The sequence below is a fragment of the Mytilus trossulus genome, chromosome 11, assembly GCF_036588685.1.
Source record: "Mytilus trossulus isolate FHL-02 chromosome 11, PNRI_Mtr1.1.1.hap1, whole genome shotgun sequence".
Classification (NCBI taxonomy): domain Eukaryota; kingdom Metazoa; phylum Mollusca; class Bivalvia; order Mytilida; family Mytilidae; genus Mytilus; species Mytilus trossulus.
In genome coordinates, this window is record NC_086383.1 from 16,488,245 (window position 1) to 16,508,647 (window position 20,403).

The following is a 20,403-nucleotide window of genomic DNA, read 5'->3' on the forward strand; positions in this document are numbered from 1 at the left end:
CAACGTTAAAACATGTATTTTAAACCTGGCATATGCCGTCTGAGCTTGTGGGTACGTCCCATAGCATCAATTGTCAATTGATGCCATGTAAGAAAGTAAAGTTATCCAATCAAAATGAACGTTACAAACGTTGTTGCATTAGAATAAGTATTTTAATGACATCATAGTCAACAGACAAGTTAAATTAATATTTTATTCAAAGTATCTTCCATTTTGACAGTGGTTCTTTAACCTGAAATAATTTACTTTTCACACATTGTGACTTGGATTGAGATTTGTCTCATTAGCCATCATACCACATCTTCTTATTTCTATTTCCTCTTTATGAATTTACCTTTAGAGTCGTTATTTTTTAATGACGTATCTTAAGCTAGAAACCTCACCTCTCATCAAAACTCTCAAAGATTCTTCTCATACAATCTCTCTGAGCTACATCCTTCCTGTCTTCTGCTTCTACCAGCTCGGCTAACATGTCCTGAATGTCTGACGTCCAGAATCTTTTCCAACCTTTTTTAGAGGACTTCAGGTCATATTCATCTGGCACTCGCTTCAGTGCAGTCTCGGGAATTTCCAATTGATATCTGTTCTTACCTGATCCCCAGAATACCATTTGCTGGAGAAAAAAAATAGTATGATACTATGGATTCATTATTATTTGTTGGATACCAATTTTGGTGGGTTTCCAGAATACAGTCACACCACAAATTCACATATTTAATGAATAACATATTAACAATTGGCTTTGTATACAGAGATTGGCAAAACCATGACCAGCAATAAACATGATAAAGGAAAATTGATACCCAGAACAATAAATGAATCCACAGTATTTAGTTTTCTTTATATTTTATTTAACCCTGTAGCCAGAAAATACAGATTTTGCTGTTTAGCAAATTTTGGGAAATCATTCTAAACTAATGAATATACTGCCCTCATTCCAAGCTCTTATTCCTTTCCCAACTTTGGCTTTATTTATTTATTCTTTTTGGTTATACACTATTAAACAATTTTTTTTATATTAAGGTTTGGATTTTCAATTATTTAGGCCTTGAACCTTGAACATCACCGAAAAGAAATTTGTCGTTAAAATGTGCATCTGGTGTTACTGTTAAGAAGGTATAACCCTACAGGGAGATAACTATGTAAAAATCTGCTGAACATTTTAATCATGTATCATTATTTAGCCTCCAAATGGTCAAATAGAGTTTTGTTGAAACTGATATATACATCATATCCATCAAAATTATTAAGATAAAGTGTGGTTCAAGTATTTTGAAATTTTAATATTTTTGTCAAAGAGTCAATGTTATTATTTTGTCAAAATTTAATAAAAATTGAACAAGCCAAATTGATTTCAGTCCAGGTGTTTGGTACCAACTTAATGTCATTGATTGCATTACGAAACAATTATCAAACAAGAATCATTTGATCTATATTTTTTCTTCTTTCATTGTCATTCTTTTTCTAAAGACAATCCTTTGACCCAATCCTCAGTAGCAGATTCAGAGCTTTTAATAAGGGGAGCCTGCTTCAGTCATGCTTCAGTGATTCCCTATATAGTCAACCAAATTTTTCCAACAAAAGGGGGGGGGGGTCCACAGGCCCCCACCCCTGGATCAACTTATTAACCTTACTGGAAAGTCTGATTGGATAACTTACCCTGCAACTAATTCTGTCTCTCTGTTCATCAAGGTATTTATCTAGTTTCCTCTCTGTCATTTTAATATCTAGCTTAGCTTTGTCATAATCAGGATCAACACCTACAGATGGAAATATTATATATGATTCATATCTTTTTCCAAGCTGAATAAATATCTTGTAATTTGTAGCACTTAATATAAAGAGAAGAAGACACTGAAAAAATAAAAATAAATAAACCCACTAAATTCTTTATGTGGTGTCTCACGTGCACTCAAGTCTAAAGTTCAGTGCTTGTCATTAGATTATGTCTGTTATTTGGTTATAAAAAAGTTTGTAATTTTTTCTCATTTAAATTCATTTACAGATTGAAAGACAACAGGCCCGTAGCCAGAAATTTTCAAGGGGGGGTTCGTTGGACTCACAAACTCGACTTTAACAGTCACAATTCGAACAGAACATTGACTTTAACAGTGCTTATTTGTTTTCAAGGAGGGGTTCGTCTGAACCCCCCCCCCTGGTTACGGGTATGGACAATGTGTCAATGGGACAGAGATACTGCACACACTTGCATATAATGTCATAACTAGAGAACAGAAAAAGTGTCACCACCAAAAATCTAGAGATTTAGTATTTATAAGTATGGTGTACACATTTATATTAATCACCTATATTTTAGGCAAACTGAGGTAAAATAAAAGAAACAATTTTTCTTTTTAGAAATTTTCCGATACATAACGAGACACAACTTAGAACGTGATAAGTCATGTAAGTGATGCCACCCAAATCAAGACTTGATTTCAGATTTGTGGTACATGTATTAGGCATAAGTTTAATAACATTTGGTGGATGCCAACTAAGGTTAAAGAACGTAAACTAATTTTGGGACAAACCTACAGACAGACCAGGATAAAGTGTTAGATTTAATTGTACTAACATCAAAACTAGAGGCTCCAAAGAGCCTGTGTCGCTCACCTTGGTCTATGTGAATATTAAACAAAGGACACAGATGGATTTATGACAAAATTGTGTTTTGGTGATGGGGATGTATTTGTAGATCTTATTTTACTGAACATACTTGCTGCTTACAATTATCTCTATCTATAATGAACTTGGCCCAATAAATTCAGTGGAAAATGTTAGTGAAAATTTACAAATTTTATCTAAATTGTTAAAAATTGACTATAAAGGGTAATAACTCCCTAGGGGGTCAATTGACCATTTTGGTCATGTTGTCTTATTTTTAGGTCTTACTTTGCTGAACATTATTGCTGTTTACAGTTTATCTCTATCTTTAGTAATATTCAAGATAATAACCAAAAACAGCAAAGTTTCCTTAAAATTACCAATTCAGGAGCAGTAACCTAACAACGGGTTGTCTGATTCATCTGAAAATTTCAGGGCAGATAGATTTTGACCTGATAAACAACTTTACACCATGTCATATTGGCTCTAAATGCTTTGGTTTTTGAGTTATAAGCCAAACTGCATTTTACACCTATGTTCTATTTTTAGCCATGGCAACCATCTTGGTTGGTATGCCCGGTCAACGGATACAAATTTTAAACTAAATACCCCAATCATGATTGTGGACAAGTTTGGTTTAATTTGTCCCAGTAGTTTCAGAGGAAAAGATTTTTCTAAGAGATTACTAAGATTTACGAAAAATTGTTAACAATTGACTATAAAGGGCAATAATTCCTTAGGGGGTCAATTGACAATTTTGGTAATGTTGACTTATTTGTAGATGTTTTTTTGCTGAACATTTTTGCTGTTTACAGTTCATTTCTATCTATAATAATATTCAAGATAATAACCAAAAACAGCAAAATTTCCTTAAAATTACCAATTCAGGGGCAGCAACCTAACAAAGGGTTGTCCGATTCATCTGAAAATTTCAGGGCAGATAGATCTTGACCTGATAAACACTTTAACCCAGTCAGATTTGCTCTAAATGCTTTGATTTTTGAGTTAAAAGCCCAAAACTGCATTTTACCCCTATGTTCTATTCTTAGCCGTGGCAGCCATCTTGGTTGGTATGCCGGGTCATCGAACACAATTTTTAAACTAGATACCCCAATGATGATTGTGGCTAAGTTTGATTAAATTTGGCCCAGTAGTTTCAGAGAAGAAGGTTATTTCAAAAGTTTATGGACGCCGGACGACGACAGACGCCAAGTGATGAGAAAAGCTCACTTGTCCTTTGGGCCAGGTGAGCTAAAAACACATTTATATCAAGAAGACAGCTACATTTGTAAACCATGATAATAGTGTTTACAATTACAAACCTTTATTAGGAACTATTACACCATCTTTCTTGGCTTTGTTATGATCAAAGGCATTCTAAAATTAAAGAAAAATTGTATTTACATTACATGCATTTGCAATTGTGAATTCTAAATTGACATGTAAATTTATAATATGTTTATTTCTAAATCATATGCATCTAGTTTGTCATAACTTATTTTAGTAAACTTTGTTAAAGAATTCAAGGGCTTCATAATTTCTGAAGAAAAGATCAAATAGGCCTGAGTAAGGAGATTTTATTTACAATCCAGGTCAAACCCTTTCTTTGTGTCATAAGTAAGGAGATTTTATTTACAATCCAGGTCAAACCCTTTCTTTGTGTCATAAGTAAGGAGATTTTATTTACAATCCAGGTCAAACCCTTTCTTTGTGTCATAAGTAAGGAGATTTTATTTACAATCCAGGTCAAACCCTTTCTTTGTGTCATAAGTAAGGAGATTTTATTTACAATCCAGGTCAAACCCTTTCTTTGTGTCATAAGTAAGGAGATTTTATTTACAATCCAGGTCAAACCCTTTCTTTGTGTCAAAATTAAAGAAATATTATAACTAAATTATTATCGAGGTTATTAACCTTTTCTAATGCCAAAACTCAATTTCTTTTTATTGGCTTGACCTAGTTAGTGATGGACTTCCCATAATTGAGGCGAGCATGAAACAACACCAAAGAGGCAGTCCTTATAGGATACACATTTGGTCATTCCTGATCATTTACTGTGTTGTTAGTTACATTTTGATTCTTGTCTATGCAAACTTTTCTTTTTCTTAGTTCTGCTTCAAAAGTATGATAAAATACAAACAAATGTGTTTTTTCTCATTTTTCTATAGATTAGACTGTTGGTTTTCCTGATTGGATGGTTTTACACTAGTCATTTTTTAAGACCCTTTAACGTGCTAGTGTGAAGGCAGTATTTTGATCTATACTGGCCTTTGTTAGTCTTGTATTATTTAAATTTCAGTTTCTTGTGTACAATTTTGAAATTAGTATGGCGTTCATTATCACTGAACTAGTATATATTTGTTTAGGGGCCAGCTGAAGGATGCCTCCGGGTGCGGGAATTTCTCGCTACATTGAAGACCTGTTGGTGATGTTCTGCTGTTGTCTGTTCTATGGTCGGGTTGTTGTTTCTTTGAAAATTTCCCCATTTACATTATCAATTTTATGGTTAACTTTTACAAATTGTGAGTTAGGTGGAGAGTTGTCTCATTTGCACTCATACCACTCTTTTTGTAATTACATAATTTGTTAGTACATACCTCAAAGAATACTATTTCCTCTTTTAAATCTGGGAAGACACCATTTTGACCTTGAACACTGACCAAAGTCAAAGTTTTCTGTAACAGCTTAGACCTAAAATGCATCATTACATATAATGTATCTTTGTGGATTCAATTATATTTGGTAATTTGTGATAAACATATATTACTGATTAAATATGTGTTGAGTTTTGTGATTGGATAACAGCACAGAGAGTATCTATTAATTTCCATTCTCTTTATTTGAGTGCCCCATTTTCTTTATAAATTAAATGCTCAATTTTCTTTGTATTTTTGAGTGCCCCTTTATTTTCTGTTTTTTTCTTTTTTCTTTAATTTTCTTTTTTCTATAATTTTCTTTATTCTATTTTCTACATACATTCCGTTGCAACTATAATGGAGGGCAAATTAAATTTGACATTGAAAAAGTTGTTTTCTAATCAAATATGATTTGTTTTATGAAAGGGAATATCTGCCATAATTAAACAATTCTTAATAATAATAAATAAAATAAATAATTATTTTATTATAGTGTCACATATGTAATTACCCGTTATAGATTAAGAAATTATATTATAAAAATTAAGAAATATATAATTATGGCGGATATTCCTTTCCATATTGTTTAAGCTTTTTATAATTCATCACTCCTAAGGATATCTTATCAGACATGCATGTACCCTATTCTAAATTTGTAAGCCAGATAAGTAAATCAACCAGTTTTGCCCTTCAGAATTGCAGCTTATTATCTGCGAGGGACTATCTCTTTAACACAAATTACATTACCATGACAATTAAACCATTCAGAAACTTTATAAATGTACTTACTTAAATGATTTGACTCTGTCTTTGAACTTTAATGCAATATTACACGATGTTTTAAAACCTTCCAATGTGGAAAGGAACTCTTCAATCTTTTTCTTGCTGAAACAGAAAAAAATCAAAAACTTTTAATTCAAGACTACACATGGCTTCATAAAAAAGTACCAGTTAGAATGGAGATAACTGTATAATTCTGTTTTAAGCTTGGTCTTCATTTAACTTGATTTTACTGTCATAAATATCAGTTAACCTAGCTTTGGGATCTAGGTAAACTAAATTTGCAATAGTAAAACATATGTTTTATAAAGACCAAGCTATCATCGTAATGGTATATTCAAAAACATTCGTTTCACCAGTGGTAAGTCCAGTACAAATCAGTCATTTTTTAAAGTCATAACGAGATTGAACATGACTGTAGATCAGTACCAAGAATGGTTTATCCTTTACTTAAATTAAATGATCTCCAGACAAAACTGTTAATGCTCATAATTCATTTTTTTCATTCTAATTTATCTCCTCATTTTGATCTCATTTAAGATTAATTTTAGGTACCTCATACATGTTTTGGTGACCTTCTGCTGTTGTCTGTTATATGGTTGAGTTTGTTGTCTCTTTGACATATTCCCCATTTCCATTCTCAATTTTATTCTTTTAGCAATCATGAACAATTTGAAACAAGAATGTGTCCCTACTATACAGATGCCCCACTCTTACTAATATTTTCTATGTTCATTGGACCCTGGAAATGAGGTCAAAACTCTAATTTGGCATTAAATTAGAAAGATCATATCATAGGTAATATGTGCATGATGTGTATTAAGTTGGAAGTTGATTAGACTTCAACTTTATCAAAAATTACTTTGACCAAAACTTTAACCTGGAGTGGGACATACGTAAGAACGAGTGCATTACTGAACGAGTGATGCACTGACGGAAAAACATATACTTATACATACCTGTATTTAGCTTCATCATAAAAGATAGCTCTACTATCAGGATGATTCTTTTTCTTAGATAAACCTAAACTGTGAATCCTGGAACAAAGAATAAACAATTAAAAAGATCCAAATTTCAACCTTTCCTGATCTTTTATATTCACACTATTTTGATACTTAGAGAAAGTCTAGAAAATAATTAGGTTTATAGTAACAGGTAGATTTGTAGGATATTGCTGACTATTACAATGATACTCCAAAAGTGTTCTCTCCACGGCCTTTTAACATCATGGAAATGTGATGCTATAATCTGATAATCTTAAATGTGATGCTATCGGAAGTGGTTTTTCGTACAGATTATGTTACAGATGTGATGCTATAATTTTTAGAAACAAGATGGTATTTCAATTTCCCCTGTTTGCTAAATGAAATATCTGGGGAGAACACTGCTCTAATGAAAATGCATTACAAAGTATAACATGCTTAATAAATCCTGATACATAATATCAGGAAGATCTGATTTACAGTTTTGAGTCATAATTCAGTGGTTGTCACTGTTGCTGTATAATTTGTGTATAGTATCTGTTTTGGACGAAAATCAGGTCATTAGTTTTCCCATTTGAATTAATTTACAAGTATCATTGTTGGGCCATTTATTATTATAAATTAATATTTGAAAAGGGTTTTGCGCATTCTTGACACCAATACAGTAAAATATAAGTTATTGGGTCTGTATTTTATTAATATGCACATGTTGTGTTAGGCACACACACATATCCACTCATAATCTGGACAAAAAATTGGTGGCAGAAAAGCCTACACACATCCTAATTCATCACCACTGCTAAGCTGCTTTACAAATATGAGGTCATTACTGGTCAAAGAAAAAATCTGTAATTTCATTCAACATTTGGCAACTAGCTATATAGTAAGTAGGTATACTTCCCATGCATGAAGACTAGAGAGACAACTTTCTTATTTAATACAAGGCCCTGGCGAGCCAGTAAACTATTTTAATGGGTCCATTACCTATTTAATATTCTTTCTAGATCAGGAATTTTCTTCATCATTTCTATAACTTCTGCTACAATATCTTGAGATTCCATTAAATCTTCCACGCCATTTAATCTGTCATTGATCGACTCTGGATTACACAAAGGAGCACACAGCCACTGCTTAAGTAATCTCCTACCTAAAAATAAATTAAATTGATTTCTCCCTGAAAATAAGCATAAAATAATTTCTCCCTAAAAATACATGTGAATTGGTTTCTCCTTAGAAATAAGCATAAAGTAATTTCCCCCTAAAAATACATGTATTAAAATTGATTCTTCCCTAGAAATACATGTAAATCTTCCACACCATTTAATCTGTCGTTGATCGACTCTGGATTACATGAAGGAGCACACAGCCACTGCTTAAGTAATCTTCTACCTAGAAATACAGGTTAATTGGTTCCTCCTTAGATATAGGTGTACAATAATTTCTCCAAAAAAATACATGTAAACTAATTTCTCTCTAGAAATAAATGTAAATTGATTCCTCCCTAGAAATACCTGTAAATAAAACTCTCCTTAGAAAAACATGTTAACACAGATAAATCAGCTTCATATTTAAACCTTTTTCTTGAAATGACCACTAATGGTAAGTTAATTAGTTTATGACAAACGCAATGATTTTAATTTTCCTATAGTCAACTTTCCATTTCTGTGTAGCAACATCCCAGCGACACCAGCATATTTAGTATATGTGTCTCAATTGATATGTTACTCTAGAGCTAGCGCAAAGTACGTTAATTTTGTTGCAAGAGGAGTACTGCTTTCTCAAAAGGTGCTAAGACAGGGCTATGAATCAATCAAATTAAGTTCTTCACTCAAAAAATTCATCCATCATGAGCTGATTGGCCATTATGACATAAGTGTGTCAGAAATCATAACTCATATTCTTCCTCAGTCATAACCTACCATCATTACCAAACAGAAAAAAGAAATAACACATCAGGTGCCATATACGGTGCAGGAAATGCCACCCTTCTGGAGCACCTGATTTCACTCCCGGCTTTCAGTGGAGTTCTTGTTGTTTCTTATTTATCATATGTAACTGTTGATGTAAATGTCTTTTGGTTTATGAGTCTTTGTTTACTCCTTGGTTTTGATTGTTATTGTCTTTCTCCCAAGAAACTACATTTAAATAAATTTTTCTCCAGAAACATGAGAAATATATGTAAAGCATATTGTCAGTAAAATTATAGAACCTCACAGTAAATTGATTTCTCCTTAGAAGTACAAATAAGTCAAATTTTCCTTAAAATTACATTTCCATTGTTTCTCCCTAGACATACATGAAAATTAATTTCTACCTAGATTAGTGTCTCCATAAAATTGGTGCAAGTTTAGTAACTACTGATAAACAGTTCTCTAACCAAGAAGGTATAGAACAGTTTATAGTTCATGGCATTTCCATCAAAAACTTTAGTTTTAGTGAACATCATTTGTGCATCTAGAAACATCGTCACTTCATTCCCATGTTGAAAAAATTTGATGTCAGAAAATCAAATTTGATCTTTAAAGGTTATTTTTTGTTGGGTATGATTTAGATGTGTTGTTGACTTTCATTTTCCTTCTGACCATGGTGTTGTCTACCTTTCTATTATATCCCCCTTTTTTTAATTGTTACAAAAACCAATTGATATTAATCAATAACCACAAGTTTTACCAAATGGTGTAGAACACTGATCAAGTCTTTGTAAGAGTGTGCCTTCCAGGGTTCCATTTGATGAGTTCTCCGTTACATCTAGATTGGCCAATGTTACACCATCTAAAACCTGAAAAAAAAATTACCTCAGAAGTTCATACCTGCCAACTTTTGAAAATGCCCATGGGGGTTTTAGCGCGCAATAACAATTTCAAAGGTTACAATTCTTTCAACGACTATTTTATGTGTGCTGTTTTGTAGTCTAGAAAAAGTGTCATATTTGTAAGATGAGCTTACATGCCTTTTTCTTAAGTTTATTTGCATGATTCTAGTTATCATATCAGCAGAAAATATGAACATGTAGCTGTAAGACCAGGAATTATTTTCATGTGTAAGGATACTAAATAGTTGTTGACTTTTCCAATTTAAAATTATACACAAAGAAGGACCTTTATCAGGTTGGGAACAACACCTAGGGATCTCCCCTCAATGTTAGGACATTAAAAACCATTTTTTAAGAATAAGTACAAATGAGCACACATTCATATTATTTGAAGAAACTTTTCCCAAAGAACGATACATCTTATGATCTTTCTGGTATTATATGGTCAACACATGTCCAAGAATTTTGATATGTTCTTGGCCTTATATCTTCTTTATTATTCAAAATAATAGGACTCTTCATTTAGAAAAGCTGTTCCAAATATAATGTCAGAATTTCCCATTTTAAAGTTAATAAATCTACATTTTTCTATTTTATTTTTTACAAGAGTGACCCCTTGACTAAGGGTAGTCCCTCAAATAAGGGATTCCTCATGTTGATGTGGGTGGGGTCCATGTGAAAAATAATGAATAGTACATTATACTTTAAATGATTGAATACATAAATAAAATTATGTTACAGCAAGTGTACATGTAATGTCAATAAATTAGTGAATAAACTACTATTTATTATATTCATGGTAGTACTGCATCATTGAAGTTTGTCAATCAGCCATGCTTTTATTCTTATTCTATGTAAGAACCTCCTTGCAGTTAAAAAATCATTTGCCATGTTTTTACAATTCTGAATACAACACAAGTTCAATATCTAGCATGTTAAAATAATCTTGAGAGAAAACGTTTTTGATTGGCTGATTAATTTGATCATGAGAAACATGCAATTTGATTGGCTGAACACGATTTTCCTCCATTGCACACAGTTCAAAATCGGGAACAACAATATTTTTCGTGTAGATTTTCACCAAATCGTGTTTTAGAGAGTTTTTCAGGAGCACGATCATGCAATCGTGACAAAGGGTCAAAATCGTGTAGTACACGCCTAAATCATGAAAGTTGGCAGGTATGGAAGTTAGTAATCAATTATCTAATCTAAGAAATCTTTGATCTTTGAATAGGATCTTTGAAAGATAAATAACAACAGAGAAATCTTCCCAATTAATGATAAATGTAAAATCCAGAAAAGCTCTGCAAATGCATACAATTCAATTCATATATTATTTCATTTTCTAGAACAAAACAAAAACTAAAGCTAAAATTATTATAGAATAACTAACCAGAGAATTCAAATAAAGGAAAAATATTCAATGAGTGACTGAACAGTACATTACTTTACAAATGTTCGTAGAGCATGAGTTAACTTACAGTGTTGTTCAGACACTCGTTGAATATTTTTCTCTTTTGAATTCTTTGATAAGTTATTCTTTTATTATCTTGGCAAATTGCTTTTTTTTTAAAACTCAGTGAAGGAAGAAACTTACCATGTGCTGTTTGCCAGTAAAAACAGTTAACCTGGCTTTGACCACATTATCATCAAGAGGGGTGTACTCTTCAAAATTCTTCATTGTCAACAAATCAGTATCAAGCAAACAAAACTGTAAATACCTAAAACAGAGTCAATAAGTTGGCTTTGAATGTGTCTCATCGGCTTTACTAGTGTACTTGGTTGAGTTTGATGTTGAAAGTCTTTGAGATCAAGTTTTTTTGCTGACTAAATGTTCTGTTCATAAGTTTCTGGGAAAAGCATAGAGATATTTTTTTTTATTGCATTGAACATATAGAAAAGTTCATAGCATTGGTAAACACTAACACTACAAACTGCTCAGAGTCTGAATTGACCAGTTTTTGTGCTCGACCAGTAAAATCGACTGGACTTAACTGTACTGACTAGGTCTCGACTTTACTTAATTAGTCTGAAATGGTCTTGACCAAGGCTCGACCTGTCTCGACCTGTCTTGACTAGTCTCGACTCAGTCTGAACCAGTCTCGACCTGTCTCGACTAGTCTTGACCTTCAAATTTAGTTTTGACTGGTATAAAGAAGCCCATCTAACTAAATTATATATTGATCTTACAAAATTCAAGCTTATTAGGTAGTTTGATTACTGGCTGTGAAATAAAAATATTTTTTTTTTACAATAGGTAAAAATAAAAATTATTATATAAATTCAGATAGACATCTTTAAATTTTCTAATAACTTTTTCAAATCAACTTGGATATTCATCAAACTATGCACTCATCCTGAGACTACTATAACACAGAGATTGGTCACTTCCTGTACTGACCAGTCAAATCGTGATTATTTTTGTGTCATCGATAACATCTGAGTCACGTGACATGATGGGTTCGAGAAGATGGAAAAATCCGCCATCTTTGACTGCTGAATAAAAATAATTATTTAGCGAATGTGTATGTTTAAAGAGGTTTATATTTCGGTAAGTGTGAATATAACATTGAGATAATCATTATTGTTTGCTTATAATCACTTTAAATAGAAAAAAATGCAGTTATATACTTGAATTTACTGACTAAATCGGAAGGTAATCTCCATTTTTTACCAGTGTGTGGGACTGGGTCAATGAGAAATTCGATCATCACTTATAGTTCAGATGAACAATCTGTTTCCTTGATATTTAAGTACAAGCCTTGGTTATAATCCTTTGTACTCGTGTAAAATTTGTAATTTTACGAAATACCGTTTTTTTGTGATCGTGACATTTCCGATTCATAATTAAGAATCTGTAATCTGTAATCTGTAATCTGTAATATATATTCTGCCAATGTAGGCACACCTCTTCCGAGTATTGGTTTTTCACATCATGAATAAAAATATCTTCCACCAATATCACTATACACTATTTACATTGTTCATCATATTCTTGACGATAAAATTGGACTTAATGTCAATATCATCAAATCATTAAATATTTTAAAATCTAAAAATATTTATCTAAAGATATCACTGTTTAAGAGTAGACAACCAATTGACACTTAGGATTCATAAAATGTTACTTTCTTTTCTTTTTCTTTATATCATCTAATTGCAACAGTCTATATCTTTCACAATGGAGATTGTAACATAATCGCCTACATTTTGGATCTATAATGTTCTGTATCACTTTAAAAACTTTTTCATTTCTTAACATTGTCATGTAATTAAAGGGATCTATGATCAGTTGTAAAATGTCAAAATGTTCACCTTTCATATTAAAAGCAGCTAGTTCTTCACTACAGGAATTAATTAAATCTTCCAAAATTGGTTTTCTGATATCTTCTAAACTTTTACACGTTAATAAGAAATGTGGTAAAGTTTCTTCTGTTTCATTACACAGTTTGCATATAGACAGTTCTGTATTACTTTTAAACTTGGCTCTAACTGTTTGCAGAATGTAACTCCCAGTAGCTATTTTCAATTTTGTAGGAATTCTAATAATTTCCCTTGAATTCATAGTATTTGTATTTGCAATAGGATGACATTGTCCTGGTTTATATATCAACGATAAGTATCTTAAACTGGTATAAAGTTTTGCTTGATTCAGTATCTTCTCAATCCAGAATTTTTGAACTTTGGAAGTTATTTCCCTTTTCCATTGGTATTTACTAATTGGATTAACTAAGTATTGTGCAGGATCATTAAGTTCATATTTCAAAAATATTTTCCTCAGTAAACTAAACCAGCTATTACTATTAATAGATTTAACATTTAATTGCCTTTCCGCTAGTTGCCATTCAATAGAATTTTTTCCTTGTCTAGTAATATTTCCATAAAAAGTTAAAATTTTTACATCTATTTGAGCTTCTACAGGTAACATCCCAGAAATCATATATATAGCAGGATCTGCTACTGTTTTTGGTAAAGATAACAATTGTTTCAAGAACTTCTTAAATTGGATATTTAAAGTTTCTAAACATCTTCCTCTAGGGATTACTATTTCCAATCCATAAAACATTATCGGTATAATATAAGTATTCATTATTGACATTGAAGTTTGTGGATCTAGTCCATTTTCGCCATAAAGTCCAACCCCCATTAAACTATATAGTGTCCTTCTTGCTTTCTTTAAATTCTCATCTATTGTTGCTTTACATGAATCATCGTCTGTACGACATATTCCTATATGTGTTGCTTTATTAGAAGTTGGAAGAACAGAATTGCCTAAATTCCAAAAATTTTCATTTACTTTCTCATGGTGACGTGATTTAGACTGTATAACACAACTTTTTGCTGGTTGTAGTAAGTATGCCTCACGTTTACTAAAATCAAAGGCCATATCAATTAAAATTTGCGTTTCATACGGACAGTTACTAAGAATGGCTAAATCATCTGCGCAAGTAGGAGCACAACAAGAAATAGATCCAATTTTGCCTCCATATCCTGAATCAGCTAAAATGTCTAAAAGTGTATTTATATAGATTTTGTACAAGTCTGCACTAAGAGTCCCTCCTTGTCTTACGCCTTGTTCTATTCTAAAAGTGTCCGATATTTGATTATTCCATTTAACACAAGAAACAGCATTTTTATATAGATTATCAATAATTAAAATTGATTGTTCCGGAATTTTCATTTGATATAATCTTCTGATAAGCCCAGCATGTTTAACAGCATCGAATGCAGATTTTGCATCAAGCATAGTTATTATTATTTGATCATTTAACTCGATACATTCCTTGTGATATTCTTCTATAATAAAAGAGCAGTTTAATGGTGCTGTTCTTTTAGTAAAGCCACGTTGTAATGGATTTTGATATTTTATAATGTCAGGATTAATTCTGATCTTTAAAACAGCCTCAATGAGTTTGGATAATGTTGGAGTAATTGTTATTCCACGATAATTTTTACTGTCTTTACAACTTCCTTTATTCTTAAAGAGCGGAATTACTATCCCTAATTTCTGTTCGTCTGGTATATAACAAAGTCTAAAAGTACTATCCAAGAGTTCTTTAAGGTGATAAATAAGAGATTGTCCTCCATATAATAAGTTTTCAGTTGAAACTCCAAATATATCTGGTGATTTATTTAAATTTAATAACTTCAAAGCTTCTACTATTTCATTTTCAGTAATACTTTGGTGCTGAAACATAGCTCTACAAATGTCAATTATATCACTATATTCTTGTTCGATCTTTTGTTGATATTTGTTATCAAAATGTTCATGAATAGAATTTTTTGTTAAATTTTCAAAATGATGTTTCCATCCACTTAAAATGTTGTTTTCTGTACTATACACTGTGTCTCCTACAGATAGTTCATCTATATGATTACTTAATCTTCCCCTCTGTTTTTTAATAAGTCTATAAAATGAATTTTTGTTTTTGATATTTGCTTCCATTATTTTTTCTCTTTCATCGATTCTATTCATCGCAACTGCCTTGCGACAGTGTTTACGTAAATTATAAGTTGTCTCTTTTTTCTGAATATAAAGTTCATTCCTTGGATCTTCCGACCGCCCATTAATCTTCCATTGATAAAAAGCCTTTTTTTTCATTGCAATTGCGCCAGAAATATCTTCATTCATTACTTTTAATTTTGGTTTTCTATATCTTTTTCGAGGAGTTGGACAACAACTTTTTGCTGAATTGAAGAGTAAACTGTTCATATTTTGAAAAGCAATATCCACTTCATATTTATTTTCTAAAGATGATGAAAAATTATCTAATCCATTTTCAACTAAAGTTTTATATGCGTCTTTATCTATTTTTTTCCATGGAGTTTTTCCAGAGGGTAGAATATTTGAATTTGAACATTTCAATTTTTCTTTAGCATTGATGATATATTTCAATTTTGCTTTAACAGGAAAATGATCAGACACGTTAGTAGCTACATTGTCCATTGTTTCCATACTGATCACATTCTCTTTAAAATCTTGTTTAAAAAGTAAAAAGTCAATAGTTGAAGTTCCTTTACCACTACAATTTACAAAAGTAATACCATTTTCTTCAGTATATAAACTATTTTCATTCAAAAAGTCTACTAAATATTTGTTTCTTCTCGTATCTATTTTACTTAAAATATTTTCGTTAAAATCGCCACCAATTATAATAGAGTGAGAGTCGCTATAACTTTGAACGATTTCATGTAGTTGGTCTATACAGTTATAAAATTCTAATGAGTCAGATGGTGTTCCTTTACATGGTAAATAAACAGATACTAGGAGTAGCTTTGAAGATCCTAAAAGTTCAACACAGCAAATTCTATCGTTTCCAATATCTAACGGATTAATAAAATTGTCAAGGTCTTTTCTCCATAAAATTCCTGTTCCCCCATAACCACGAGGTAAATTGGTTGGATTTATTGGATCTTTATCATCGACCGCTTTTCCAATTCCACAAATATTTTGATGAAGTTCATTAAGTAAATTCAGTTGAAAATTAAACAGCCAATGTTCTTGAATTAAAAATATATCTGTTGATTTAAAAAGTTCATCAAAAAACATACCGCATGTTTGTATATTTTTACAATTAAAAGTTAAAATATTAAGTTCTTTCTTTTTATCATCCTCTCTACTTTCATGATTTAATTGTTCCATTATGTCGGTTGGACACTGAGGCTTGTTTTCCATAAAAAATTATTTCCATGTAAAGTTTTGGCAATGTTATTACTTTGGAAATATAAATTTTGTCCCAAATAGTCCCTAGGTTGATTACTTTGTGAATCACAATTTGTCCTTACTTGGTTGTCTGACGCTAATACATCAATAAGATTCGAATGAGTAACAGTTTGAGTATTGTCCGGAGACGTATCTTGAAACCATTGATTTTCATAATCACATCTACTTTCTGAATCACTATGACTCTCATTTACAGTTCCATAATTATTTATATAATATGAGTTGTGATGATCATAATAATATGGATATTGATGATAATAATTTTGGTAATCCCAATTATGTTGAGAATATTGATTTTCTGAGTTATCTTTCACATTTTGTTGATAAACATGATTTTGTGTATCCTTTAATTTATCATTGCTTTCAGTAATATTGTCAGATAATTTATCCAATTCATTTTCAATCTTGTCCACAATAAATTTTGTGACTTTATTCCTTACTTGTACCAGTAAATCTTCACTATTATCCCTATGACTATTTAAATTTCCAGATTCTGATTTTTCATTACGCAGGGAAGAGTTATTTTGATTTTCTTCCAATATAATAATTTTCCTATTCATTGTTTTTATGGTTTGTTCTAACTCTAAATTTCGGGCTTCAATTTGGTGAAGATAATCAAGAAGCTTGGTTTTCTCTTTAAGTTTTTCATTCACTGACAACTCTTTTAATTTCAGACTTTCTTCTTTTTTCTTTAATTTTAGTTCTAATTGACGCAATTCTTTCTGTTTCAACACACTATTTTCATTATCCTTATCTTGATTTTCTTTAGATTTATCAGTAATGTTTTTGTCTACACAGACTAAAGTTGGACGAGGTGAATTAACCTTCTTTACTGAAGTTTCAATATTCAAATGCAAATTTTCAGAATTTTGACTATGTGTTGCTTCACATCCTAGACATATTTTATTTTCTTTTCCCATACATTTTATGTGATAAGATTGATCACAGAATTCACAAATTTGTTCATCAGTATTTAACAACTCTAAACATAAGGCACAAGACCTTGGAAATTCCTCCAATAAAAGAGATTGAGCAAAAGTTACTTTGGGTATTACTTGATCTTTATCTATATGTTTTACTGAAGTATCGGATTCTATTCCATTTCCTTCTAAAAAAGATTCTTCATTAATCATGTTGACCAAAGGTAAGTTGATACTATCACATACTTGAGTATGAGTGGGAGAATTCACAGATAATACTTGCTTATCATCTATGGAGTCTATATCACAAATTGAACATATATAATGGTTTGTATCAGAATTATTCTCTAAAATGTTAATCATTTCACTTTTTAGTTTTTCGCAATTATAGTGTATCCAATGTTCACCCCTATTACACCAGACACTTCTAGATAAGCAATTTCTAGTACATTTAGGGCATACTTTAGGGTCCTTAATGTCATTACTACCAGCGGCAGCATTTGTAACAGCTTTAGATTGACTAATCTTTGTATTATCCACTACAACTGACGGATTATGACCGTTATTAATTGATGATAATAAAAAATCACATTGCTCTTTAATTTTGGTGTTGAGATGTTTATAGTCTACATCATTACTCATATGCGATGCAATTTTAGAAAATTCATCTATGAATGACATAAATTGTTTCCCATTCACTTCAATACGACATGTTGTATTAAAAATGTTTACCCTATATAATTGCTTTGACGGATTACTAACGTCAGCAAATGAAATTGACCTCTCAGATAATTTCTTTGATAAATCGAACCTTTCATGTACTGTTAGTTTTAAACTTTGGTTTGAGCTAAAATACTGGTCGAAGCATGTATTGAATTGCAAAAATGCAGCCGATGAAAACTGTATGATTAAATTCCCCCTTTTCAAAGTTGCTTGAATATCAATGTCTCTATTTGCAGCTTCCTTAATTTTATTCAAAGTTCTTTTCTCATTTAATACATAATTCTTAGTAGTTTGAATACTCTTGCTGGGTGTATATATTTTAGTTGGAACTAATTCTCTACTTGACCTTCTCGACATTTTGAATTTACTGTTGGTTGTATCTACTCAAAAACAAGTGATTTGGAAAAAATGTTTAAATAAAACAATTGTCTTTCTTAAAACTGTTCACTATATATTAAAAGTGTTCTATGTTTAAAAGGTAAAAGGACTGTTAATTAAAAACTTCTTTAAAATTTCTTCATAAAACCAAGATGGCGACTATGAATCGGCTATTTCTTTGTCTCGTGTATCTCATTTTCTTTCGAGAAATGGCAGTAAATGTATTTTCACTTTGCTAAAACATCATTCAGGGTTCTCATTGGCAATACAGGAAATAAAAGTTCACATTAAAACACTATCAAGTCTGTAAAAATCTGTAAAATCTGTAAAACTGGCTCTCAATAAATTACACAACCACCACCTTCAACCACCACACTTCTCAAGATCACGTGACAAGTTCGAGTGACAAGGTAAATAAACAACATGAGGTCTGATAACGAATGAAAGGTTCATTTATATTGTTAGTTTAAGAAATTCAGACTTATATTTGGATCTGTTAATAAAATAAAAGCAGTCTTTTAAAAGCAGGGAGAGGGTTGGAATCCTGCTATAAACATGTTTAACCCAGCCACATTATTTAAAATGCTGAAATGGAGGGGTCACTATGAAAACTTTTAAAATATAGAAAAATAAAGGTTGGCAGGTAGAACTTACATAAATGAAGAGATTAATGAAAAATGAAGAGATGGATGCCCTATTTATAAAATTCCAATGTCCCCAGTCGGCTCCAGAAGCGATGAAGCAGCGCATCTATTTTGGGTAGGCAAATATCCACTTTTTGATATTGGAGAGCTCTGATGTCCTACGGCCCCAGCTTGTCTTGCAAAACAGCAGTCGGACGTCAGAGTAATCTCGAATGGAAATAATTATGTATGTGTCTGTCCTAGCTAAGTCAGGAGCCTGTAATTTAGTGGTTGTAGTTTGTTTATGTGTTACACATTTGTTTTTCGTTCATTTTTTTTTTTACATAAATAAGGTTGTTCGTTTTCTCGTTTTAATTGTTTTACATTGTCTTATCGGGGCCTTTTTTAGCTGAATACGAGGCTGGGATACGAGGTATGGGCTTTGCTCATTGTTGAAAGCCGTACTGTGACCTATAGTTGTTAATTTCTGTGTCATTTTGGTCTTTTGTGAACAGTTGTCTCATTGGCAATCATACCACATCTTCTTTTTAAATTATGAGATCTTATAATGATAAAGGTTCTATACATTTTCATTGATAATATATTCTTTATTGTAGGATTATCCCAGAAAGAAATCATGCATTGGATTTGGAAGAACGTTGAAGTCTACTGGACAAAGTGAAAAAAAATAATTATTATTTTAAAATTTCATTGTCATATTGTTATGCTTGTCTCAGTATATGGAGAAATAAATATTTATGAATTTTGATATACATGTTTATTTATATGTCGATGATTTCTACAACTGAATTGCAGAAATTTACATACATGCTTAGTCTGAATGACAGGTCAATTAAAAAACACACAAGTAACCACACATCTTGATATATTAAAGGGAAAGCGACTTTAAGCAATACATGTACTAATACTATTTAAAGAGGAGATGTTGGTATATTACAGTAGAGAAAAGGAATAGTCTACATTAACAAAGCAATTTACCAAAAAATCAGATATGACAGACATGAACCACACCCAACCACTGAAATACAGTATGCTGACTTGAGACATAGGTGAAACAACACAATCAGAACTAACTTTAAACATGTTGAAAAATGTTTCATTGCGGGATCATCAGACTGACTGTACATAAAATATTCATCATTGACAGATGAGTTGTGAATTGAATTTTAATTGACAGAAAGAGTGACATCATCATATAC

The 20,403-nt window shown here is 31.5% G+C and overlaps 1 protein-coding gene and 1 long non-coding RNA gene across 2 annotated transcripts in view; one reads left to right on the forward strand and one right to left on the reverse strand.

Moving 5' to 3' along the window:
* The window catches only part of LOC134690787 (DNA mismatch repair protein Msh6-like), a 71,562-nt gene that overhangs the window by 20,004 nt on the left and 31,155 nt on the right, over positions 1–20,403 (reverse strand). Inside the window, exons 18-26 of the mRNA XM_063550834.1 lie at positions 11,413–11,536; positions 9,674–9,782; positions 7,988–8,150; positions 6,980–7,057; positions 6,030–6,125; positions 5,202–5,295; positions 3,927–3,981; positions 1,660–1,760; positions 384–613 (exon numbers count right to left, since the gene is read on the reverse strand). Coding sequence (XP_063406904.1) covers positions 384–613; positions 1,660–1,760; positions 3,927–3,981; positions 5,202–5,295; positions 6,030–6,125; positions 6,980–7,057; positions 7,988–8,150; positions 9,674–9,782; positions 11,413–11,536 — 1,050 coding nt within the window. The remainder of the gene's footprint in view (positions 1–383; positions 614–1,659; positions 1,761–3,926; positions 3,982–5,201; positions 5,296–6,029; positions 6,126–6,979; positions 7,058–7,987; positions 8,151–9,673; positions 9,783–11,412; positions 11,537–20,403) is intronic.
* On the forward strand, positions 12,186–19,952 carry LOC134690788 (uncharacterized). Its single transcript, XR_010102026.1, has 2 exons — positions 12,186–12,366; positions 19,801–19,952. It is a non-coding gene; the product is annotated as an uncharacterized LOC134690788 (long non-coding RNA).